This window comes from Falco biarmicus, chromosome 2 (assembly GCF_023638135.1).
Source record: "Falco biarmicus isolate bFalBia1 chromosome 2, bFalBia1.pri, whole genome shotgun sequence".
NCBI lineage: Eukaryota > Metazoa > Chordata > Aves > Falconiformes > Falconidae > Falco > Falco biarmicus.
In genome coordinates, this window is record NC_079289.1 from 88,914,935 (window position 1) to 88,924,886 (window position 9,952).

Genomic DNA, 9,952 nt, shown 5'->3' on the forward strand with positions numbered 1-9,952 from the left:
GCCCGGGCACACACGGGCACTTGCTTATCGCTCCTCTTAAATCCCGCTGGTTAAGTAACCAGGAGACGCGGGATCCGTACGGGAATTGCGGCACGAGCAGGGGAAACGGAGCTGTCTCCCCTCCGGGGCTCGGGGCCGGGAATCACCCGAACGAGCGGAGGAGTTACTGGGGGTGGCCGAGAGCGGCTCCTCCGACGTGCCTGTGCCCCTGTGCCCGCAGGAGCCCGGGACCGGGAGCGCGCGGGCGGGCGGGGGCCGCGCGGGCAGCTGGAACGTGCCGATCAAAATCGAGCCCAAACTGCCCAAAGCGGGAGCCTGAACTTGCCCGGGACGCGGCCGCTGAACGGGGAAGGAGAAGGAGGGGGAATAAAAACCCCTCCGACGTCTTCCGGCCCCGAAGCGGCTTTGCAAGACCTGCGGCGGGGAGATGTGCGTGCGGGGCAAGGCGGAGGCGGCTGGGGCGGGGAGGGGGATGCCGCCAGCACGGCGGCGGGCTGCGCCCCTGCCCTGCCCTGCCCTGCCCGGGGGAGGCTGCCCCGGCTCCCGCGGCGGCCGCCCCCCGCCGCACCCTCGCACCTGAAGGCGGTGCCCAGGTGCCTGTTACGGTAAACCCCCGGTTGCGGACCCCGGCTGCAAGCGCGGAGAGTGCGCGCCCCTGCGCTGCGCGGTGCCGCGCCGGGCGGGTGGGGTGGCTGCCGGGGGGAAAACCCGGCGCGGACGTCAGGCCCACCCCGTCCCGCTGGGGCATCGCCCGGGGTTAGGGCCAGACCGGGCGGGAGCGGGGCCGCCGTCGGGGCGGACGGGGTGAGGCGTGCCGCGAAGGCTCCGCCAGCGTCCAGCCCGTCCGCCCCCGACGGCTCCCCCGAGCGGCTCCCCGCCGCCTGCCGCCCCCACAAAGCGGGGCGCCCGCGGGGGCGGGGCGCGGCGGGAGGGGCGGGGCGCGGCGGGGCGGGGCGGGGAGGGCAGCGCGGCGGCTCGGGGCGGGCGCCGATCCGGGGTAGTCCGAGCCGGGGTTTGCCGGGCGCCGTCTGTCGGCGGCCGCCCGGCCTCCGCCGAGAGCCAATCAGGGGGCGGCTGCCCGCACGTGGAGCCGAGGGGACTCAAGAGCGCCGCGGCCGCCGCTCACTCCCCCCGTGACGGGCGTCCCGGCGGCACAGGGCAGCGCCGCGGGGGCGTCCGCGCCGCCGCAGCCCGCCCCGGCCCCACGGCACGGCCCCGCCGCCGCCGCCATGAGCGGCCCCTACCCGGAGGAGAGCTGCGCCGAGCGCCCCGAGTGCAAAAGTAAATCGCCAACTTTGCTGTCCTCCTATTGCATCGACAGCATCCTGGGCCGCCGGAGCCCCTGCAAGGTGCGGCTGCTCGGCGCCGCGCCCAGCCTGCCCGCCATCGCCGCTCGCCCCGACACCGACAAGGCCGCGCAAGGTAAGCCCCGCGCCTCGCCGCCCCGTCCCGCTCGCCCCGCTCCTTTTCCCCGGCGTCAGGCGGGGCCGGCGCACCCCCCCCGCGCAGCCCGCGCGTTGGCCCCGGCCCCGCTCCCCGCCCGCCCGGCCGGGTGCCGCGACGGAGCCGCGGCCGCTGTTACCCCCGTTACCCCGCTCGTCAGCGGCTGCCGCGCTGTCAGCGAGCGTGGCCAGAGCCCGGCCCGAAATTCCGCCAGGTCGGTTCCGCGCAGGTCGGGTACCGCCGCCGTAGGTTGCTCTTGCTTTCGATACATGTGTAATTTTTAAGCTAAATAAAACGAATCGGCGCGAGCTGTAATACGTGCAGGGAACGGCTCGGCCGTTCGCGTTAAACCTGTAACGGATCCGGGGAAGCCAGCCGGCGGCCGCGCCTGACAGCGGGCAGGGCGGTAATACCGGGGCACCAGCAGCCGCCCCCCCCGCCCCGAAGTTGGAGCAGCCCCCGGGGCCGCGGGAAGCCCGGCCGGGCAGCCCCCACGGGCGGCCGGCCTCCCGCCTTCGCCCGTTCCCCAGCGTGCGCAGCTGGGCCGGTCTCTCTCCTCCAAAACCAAAAGGAAACTCGGGGGGCGGGGGTAGGCGGTAGGAGAGGGGGAGCAACAACAACAAAAAATTAATATAATAAAGGTGGAGGAACACGGGGCCGGCGGGCAGGGACAGCGGGACCGGCGCTGCCCCACCGTGCGGGACGGAGCCCGGTGGTGGCCGGGGCTGCCCGAGCAACCCCCCGCCCCACACCCGCCCCGTGCCTGTCCCACCGCTGAGCGGGGCGCCGGGCCGGGCTTTGCGACCGGCAGGAATTTCTTACCAGGCCGGGAGCAGCGGCGCGGGCAGGGGTACGGGGCGGGGGGGGTCTAATCTCGGTGCGGGGTGGAAAACGGGGACCGAAGGGTGGCCGCGGGGCAGGGGTCTTGCCCTGGGCTCATCGCGCTGATCCCACTGACCGTGTCTCTCTTTGTCTCCCCCCCCTTCCTTCTGTCTTCCCTCCACACCCTTCTCTCCCCACGCCTTCCCGGCCCCGTCCGACTGCTGCGGCCGCCACACCCCCCCCTTCTCCCGGCGCAGGGTCCCCCAAGGGCAGCCCCCCATTCGAGCCGGCCGAGCTGCACCTTCCCCCAAAACTGCGCCGACTCTACGGGCCGGGCGGGGGCCGGCTGCTGCCGCCGCGGGCGGCGGGGCCGCGGGGGGACCGTCCGGAGGGGCGGCCGGAGGGGGGCGCCGGCCCCGTGCCCGCCGCTGCCCCGTGGGACACGCTGAAGATCAGCCAGGCGCCCCAGGTCAGCATCAGCCGCAGCAAGAGCTACCGCGAAAACGCGCCCTTCGTGGCACCGCCGCCCGCCCGAGACGAGCTGGGCAGCCCCGCCGCGCACGTCGAGGAGCGGCCGGGCCCCGCCGCGCCGGCCGCTGAGGAGGAGGAGGACGACGACGACGAAGAGATGCTGGAGGAGGAGGACGACGAGGAGGAAGAAGAGCTGGAGGACGACGAGGAGGAGGAGCTGCTGGGCGAGGACGCCGGAGGGCTGCTGAAGGAGGCCCGCCGGGGCGCCACCGCGGCCCCCGGGGCGGAGGGAGGGGATCTGTCCCCCAAGGAGGAGCTGCTGCTGCACCCCGAGGACGGCGAGGGCAAGGACGGAGAGGAGAGCGTCTGCCTCTCGGCCGGCAGCGACTCCGAGGAAGGGCTGCTCAAGAGGAAGCAGCGCCGCTACCGCACCACCTTCACCAGCTACCAGCTGGAGGAGCTGGAGAGGGCCTTCCAGAAAACCCACTACCCCGACGTCTTCACCAGGTACCGGCGCCGGGACCCCCGGCCGAGCGCGGAGCGGGAGAGCCCCGAGGGGGACGTAATGGGACGGGGTTGCGGTGTGTGCTGCGCCCCCCCTCGCCTCCAGACCGCCCCCCGGGGTGAATCCTGGCGCAGGCACACCCGGGCAGGGAGGGGACGGGGAGCTGGTCCGGGCGCCCGGGGGACACACGGCCGGCAGCACCCGGCCAGGCCTACTTGGAGGCTGCCACCGGGGACTATTTTTACCCGCTGACCTCCTCTCCCCTCGCCGCGGCCGCCGCCGGGTTCGGTTACACGCTCCCCGTGGGGCTGGATCCCGGCCCGGCGCGGGGAAGCCCCGGCAGGGGCAGAGATCAAAGCGCCGCTGCCTAAAAATACAGGCCCGGCACGTCGGGGCCCCTCGCTGTCCCCGAGGGGCCCGGCCCGGCTCAGCCCGCCCGTTCAGGGGCATTTTCTCGTTGAAAACGGGAGCCCCGCGGCAGCGGGTCTGGCCGGCGGCTCCTCGGCGGGAGGCACAGACAGGGAGAGGGGCCGAGCCGCCTGCCCACTCCCCGCGCTGCCCGAAGCTAACTCGCCCCCCGCACCCCCACCGTCAGCCCAGAGGAAGGGTGAACCCCCAAAAGCCGCACTTTTCAATCAAGGAGGCCCTGCCGTTTTCTTGTTTATTTTGCCGGGGGTGGGGGGGGTGTCTGCGGGGACATTTTGTTCCCCCGCCGTCGGTGCCGGGCATCGCCCGCGGGGCTCACCTTGGGGCGCCGCCTTGCCCAGGCCTGGGGAGCGCTGCCCGGGGCGCGTACGATCGTGCCGCGCTTTTTTGGTTGGTGTTTTCACGGCTTTGGCTTTTCCTCGGGGCTTCTCGTGGCCGGGCGGCGCGGGGGGCGGCCCGGCGCGGGGTCCCGCTTGCGCCGGGTACGGAGCCGATGAGCGGTTTTCTAACGCCTGCATAGTTTGCGATCTGCCCTCATCCTGGCGACGCAAACCGCAGCGTGTGGCGGCCCGGCTGCCCAACCCCCCACCCCCCCCGCGCTGCGGCTGCGGCGGGGACCGACTGACTTTGGGGAGCGGCGGGGAACGGGGTGCCGAAGCTCGGGACTCCCGACGGGCACCCAGCTCGGCTTCCCGGAGCCGGGCTGAGGACGGCGGCAGGCGGTGCCAGCCCGCGGCCCGGCCCTGCTCCCCCCGGGCACCGGGATTGCGGGCCCGCTAGGCGCGCAGAGCCGGGGGGCGAGGGGCGGCCGGGGCCACCTGGGCTGACGGTGGCGTGTGTGTCTCCCCCAGGGAGGAGCTGGCCATGAGGCTCGATCTGACCGAAGCCCGAGTGCAGGTGAGTGGCGGCGGCGGGACCGGGGTGTCCCTCGGCGGCGCCCGGGGGGGTGGCCCCGTCCCTCCCCGTCGGCGCCCCCGGCCCCGGCCGGGCCATCGGCTGGCGAAGCCCCGTGTGATTAAACCGTGGGGCCCCCGCGGTGCTTCGGTTGTTAGAGAGAAGCCGCTCGGCCGCAAGCCGGGTATTTGGCTGCCATCAAATCTCCAATCGGGCTTCATAAAAGCCCACTTAGTGCTAGAACAAACAGGGCCATTTGACAGCGAAATGTTGTTTGATTTCCTCTCTGCCTGCACAAGGAGCTGGCTAATGCTATTTGATTTCCCATTTTTGATAGCAATAAGCCTGCATTGATCTAATAGTGAGTGAGTGCAATGCTATTAAAGGTGTTTGCCGCCCCATACCAGAGTGCATTTCCCAACCCGGGTCTCATAACCAAAGAGACGATAAACATTGGGATGCCCTGATTGCCAACAGAAAACAGATGTCTTTGGGATGGAAGCTGAGCAAATCACTTTACAGTTAAAATCGGGCGCTGATAAAGCATAATAAATTCCATATGGCTCATTTAATACACAACAGCTTCTTGCATTAGAGGGGCTAATGATGAGATTTGTCCCCTCCTTTCTGTTGACACATTTCTCCATTGTCAAACAGAGATGTGACAGCAAATCAGTATTTTCAGCTCAGGGGAACAAGTCGTGGGAAAGTTAAATAACTTTTAAAAAAGAAAGACACCCCCTTTCTCTCCCCTCTATTCATGGGAGAAGATGTAATTAAGGGAATATGAATTATGAGAGTCCCTTCGTTTACCTTTGGGTGTACTCAGACTTATTAATTCAATAAAGGGGGATTGCAGCGAGGACAGCTCGTTAATTGAGTTTTAGCTGGGAGAGACGATCCCTCCGTGCCAGGTTTCCCCACCAGCGCAATGCCTCGTCCCGCGTGGGTGCCCGGGTGGGCTGGCGCGGGGATCAGTTCTGCCCTGCAGCCGTATGGAGAGACCCCCAGCGCTGCTGTCCGGAGAGCCCGGGTCTCACGCTGAGCTTACAGAGCCGAGCCTAAAGGGAAAACTCAGCCCACAGCAGCCCGAAAAAAATTGACAGATGTGTCTCTCGCAGTCTCTCTCCTTAGGTGCGTGTGGTGCCGCGCACTTGGTTATTAAGCGAATATTTTCTTTTCCTTTGAAATGCGGTATTTTTCCTCCCCGCTGCCTCCCTCCTGGTTTAAGCCCGTGTTAGCTGACGATTTTTGCTTTGTGGGAGGGGGAGAAGAGGCAAGGCGCGACGGTGCTGCGGCATCCTAACTAACTTTCGTAAAACAGATGCTAAAAGGGCAGCCTGGACGCGTGCATTTGCTGGTTTAGTTGCCTCACAAATGATGTCTTCGTTCCAGACGATTTTTGCCCCCCTCGCTTTAAATCTGAAGGGGGGAGAAAAAAACTCCCACCAAGAAAACAAAACAAACAAACAAAAAAAACCAACCCCCAAACAAAACAGTCCATGATCCCCAAACAATTTCGTTTGTCAATATTCCCTTTAGCGGAAAAAGCTGCGCAGCTCGCGCTGTGGGTGTGCGTGAGGAATCAAAACCCGCACAGTCCCACCGGGAAATCGTTTTCCCACTGTTCCAGCGCGGCGAGAGCGCTACTGCTGCCGGGGGCGGGGGCCTGCGTTACACTGCTGCAGCCCCTGGGCAGTCCTGCCGGTAGCCGTGTGCGGGTCCTCGGGGTGGGTCAGCACCGCCCGGGGGGCTGCGTGCGGCGCTGGCACGCGTGGGCCCTCGCGGGCCGGCCCCCGTCGGGGCGCCCCCAACCCCCCCCCACCCCGCGCGAGGGCGGCGGAGGAGCGGGCGCCGTCGGGCCGGTGCGGGGCTCCTGCGGGGCTCGCTCCGCCGAGGCGCGGGCGGGCGTATTAAAACCGGTTTTTCTTTTGGCTTTCAGGTATGGTTCCAGAACCGTAGGGCTAAGTGGCGGAAGAGGGAAAAGGCTGGGGCTCAGACACACCCCCCAGGTTTGCCTTTCCCTGGTCCCCTGTCAGCAACTCACCCCCTCAGTCCATACCTTGATGCTAGTCCTTTCCCTCCTCATCACCCAGCTCTAGACTCCGCCTGGACCGCCGCCGCCGCCGCGGCCGCCGCCTTCCCCAGCCTGCCGCCGCCGCCCCCCCGGCTCCGCGGCGCTGCCCCCCGGCGGGACCCCGCTCGGCCTCGGCACCTTCCTGGGCGCGGCCGTGTTCCGCCACCCCGCCTTCATCAGCCCCGCCTTCGGCAGGTACCGCCCGCCCACGCGCGACCCGGCACCTCGGGGGGACCCATGGGGCGGGGGGCGGGGGGCGGCAGCCGCCGGGGAAACGCCAACGCCGCTGCCGGGGCGGGCGCTCGCGGACCCCCGCGCGCCTGGGGCTGCCGGGCGCGGCCTGGCGGGGAGGGGGCGCGGGCCCCACGCGGGACACGTCTCGCGCGGGCAGCCCCGGCGTTTGAACTTGGAGCGCTGGCGGCCGGCGCCGATTGGGCGCCGCGCGGGTCACGTGCTTCCGCCCCGGCCTCTCATTGGGCGAGGACGGCTCTCACGCCCCCCCCCCCCCCCCTCCAGCCGCCCCCCGCCCCCCAGCGTCGCGGGGTCCGGCCGGTCCCCCGTGGGGACGGCCGCTCCTCGGGCACCGCGGCTGTGGGCGGCGGCGTTGGCGTTTGCGGGGAGCCCGGGCGTCCCCGCGGGGCTGCACAGCCCGCGCAGGGTGCGAGGACGGCCCGCGGGAATCGGTGCCCCCACCCAGCAGCTCGGCAGCCGTTGGCTGCCCCCACGCGTGCGCGTGGCCTCCGCGCGGCCAGGGGCTGCCGCTGCCCGGCGGTTCGGGCCGAGCCGAAGCCGGGACGCCCCGTCGGCCCCGCACCGGCGGTTTTCGGCCGCGGGGGCGTGGGCGGGTTCGGGGCAGCTCCCAGAGGCCGGTGTCTGGGGCGAGCTTCCGCGGGCGCCGCGCCCCGCCCTGGGTGCTCGGCCACGCTGAGCGGCCGCGGCCGAAGCGGGGGAAGCCCCCGGGCTCGGCCCCCGCCCGCGGAGCCGGAGCTGAGGCCGGGGCCGCCCCGTCGGGGCGCGGGGCCCGGCTGGCCGCGGAGGGGGAGAGGAGGCCCGGCCTGTGCACGGGGGCGAGCGCGGCCCGCGTAGCACCGGGGCTTTCCCTTATTTGTTTAGCGCTAGCCGGGAGAAAGCCCCCCCGGAGCTTCTCCCCGCCGGCCGTGCCCCCGGCGACAGCCGCCCCGACGGTGGCAAGTCGGGGGAGAACCGGCCTCGGCGATTTTTGTCCCCTTGCCGCCCCCGCAACTCTTTTGCCCTGCAGCGTCGGGGCTGCCCAGCGAGCCTTTGTCCCCCCGCGTCCCCGCCTGGCGGGAGGGAGGCAAGCGGAGCCGGGCCCCGGCGCGGCGGTGACGGCCGTCTCTGCTTCCCTTGCAGGCTCTTTTCCACCATGGCCCCCCTGGGCAGCGCCTCCAGCGCCGCGGCCCTGCTGCGGCAGCCGGCGCCGGCGGCCGAGGGCGCGGTGGGCTCGGCGGGGCTGGGGGACCCGGCCAGCGCCGCCGCCGACCGGCGGGCCTCCAGCATCGCCGCCCTGCGGCTGAAGGCCAAGGAGCACGCCGCCCAGCTCACCCAGCTCAACATCCTCCCCGGGAACAGCACGGGGAAAGAGGTGTGCTAAGGCACGGCTGCCGTCCTCGGGGTTCGGGTTGGGTTTTTTTAGCGGGGAGAGGAAAAAGCGAGAGCGAGAAAAGAGGAGAGTAAACACACGAATAAATAAAGGTCACCTCAGGCAGCACGAATCAAGACCAAACGGGGGGGGGGGGGGGAATAATAATTATTTTTTAAAAAAGAGGACCAGCAGCTGAAACTGTGGTAGGTTCTCGAGTTAGGAACTTGGAGACAGCGAGCACCTTTCGCATCAGCCCTCACGTGAGTGAACAGACACTTGCAAGCTCCTGAATAAGTAACTCCTTGGCTGGTACATTTCTTAAATGTACGATGTGTTCATTTCCTCTTTGAACATTAACGGGAAAAAAAAAAAAGGCGGAAAAAAAAGGAAAAAAAAAAAAGCCCTAATAAAAGTTACTCTATATTAGCGTTACATACACTAAAAATTTTTCCTTCTGTTCATCTGAAAAAAAAAAAGAAACAAATAGAATTGTAATTAATAAAGAAGAAGAAGAAAAATAAAACAAAAGGGATGGGAGAAAGCTACCCACATCTTCTTCTTAAAATAACATCCTAGGATGTTAAGTTGGTCTGTTAGGAGCACTGGAGAACTATTTTACATGTTGATGCAGCGAGCTGCGTGCGCTAACCAAGGATGCTGCCAGTGCAGACTGAAAGTAAATTCGATGCTGTAAGATAACCAGTGCACTTAAGGGAAAGGGTATATCTTTTTCTTGTTATATTCTTTATCACTACACCAACCAAGGTTTTTATATCAAACCAAAGGGAAATACACTGCTAGAATATGGACTGTTTAAGTCACTAAACTGTGATTATTGATTCTGTACATACCATTGTTATAAAAAAGAACAGAGCTTTGTATATTTGAAATGTTATAAAACAATTGCACTCAGTGTAGTGTTGTAAAAGTTTGTCATTCTGTAGATTCCTACTGTGTTGTAGATATAATAGGGTTCCTAGACAAATATTTATGTACAAACCCTTTATTTAACTTATTAACTGTAGAGGTTTCTGAAACCCTCAAGAGGCGATGGTACAGTACTTTTCGTGTAATGTCGTTATTGTTAACACTCTTCCTTGCTATCCGGTGGAGAAGTGCCACGTTCAGAAAATAAACAAAAATATATGTTTAACAAAAAAAAAAAAAAAAAAGGAAGAAAAGAAAAAGAAACGCCCGGTCCTTGCGGGACCGCCTGCGCCGCACTGCGGGCGCCCGGGGCTGGGGGCGCCCGGGGTGGGCTAAGCCACGCCGGGGCGGCCGGGGGCTGCGCATCGCCAACCCCCGCCGCTGGGGAACCCCCACGGGGTCGGGGGGGCGCGGGGTGCTTGGCCGGCGGCGATTGCCAGAGCTTGGGGCGGCAGGAGGTGCCGGCGGCCCCGTTCGCAAGGGGATTTGCAGATCGCGGGGGCCGGGGGCACCCATGACCGTTCCTGCCCGTGCTGTGCCGTGGGCGCCGTGTCGTCGTCCCCGTCCCCGTCCCACCCCCGGGTGCTGCCGAGGAAGGTGCCGGGGTCGCCTCTCGGTACCGGTGGCCCCACGGCGCGGGAAGCGGCCCCACGCTCCCCGGCACCCCCGGGCGGGATGGGGCAGCCCCGCGTTCCGCCGCTGCCGAAAAGCCAGGGGCGGGGGAGAAAAACAAGAGCGTGGGGAAGGGCTTGGCGTGCCCCCCCCCCGCACCCCCGCATCCCTC

The 9,952-nt window shown here is 66.8% G+C and overlaps 1 protein-coding gene across 1 annotated transcript; it reads left to right on the plus strand.

Annotated features, from left to right (window-relative positions):
• The first annotated feature begins 1,161 nt into the window (after positions 1–1,161).
• On the plus strand, positions 1,162–9,302 carry ARX (aristaless related homeobox). Its single transcript, XM_056328703.1, is given in 6 exon segments — positions 1,162–1,422; positions 2,523–3,243; positions 4,519–4,564; positions 6,504–6,722; positions 6,724–6,833; positions 8,010–9,302. Coding segments are annotated over 6 exon segments (1,530 nt in total). The 5' UTR covers positions 1,162–1,229; the 3' UTR covers positions 8,251–9,302.
• Positions 9,303–9,952: the final 650 nt, after the last annotated feature.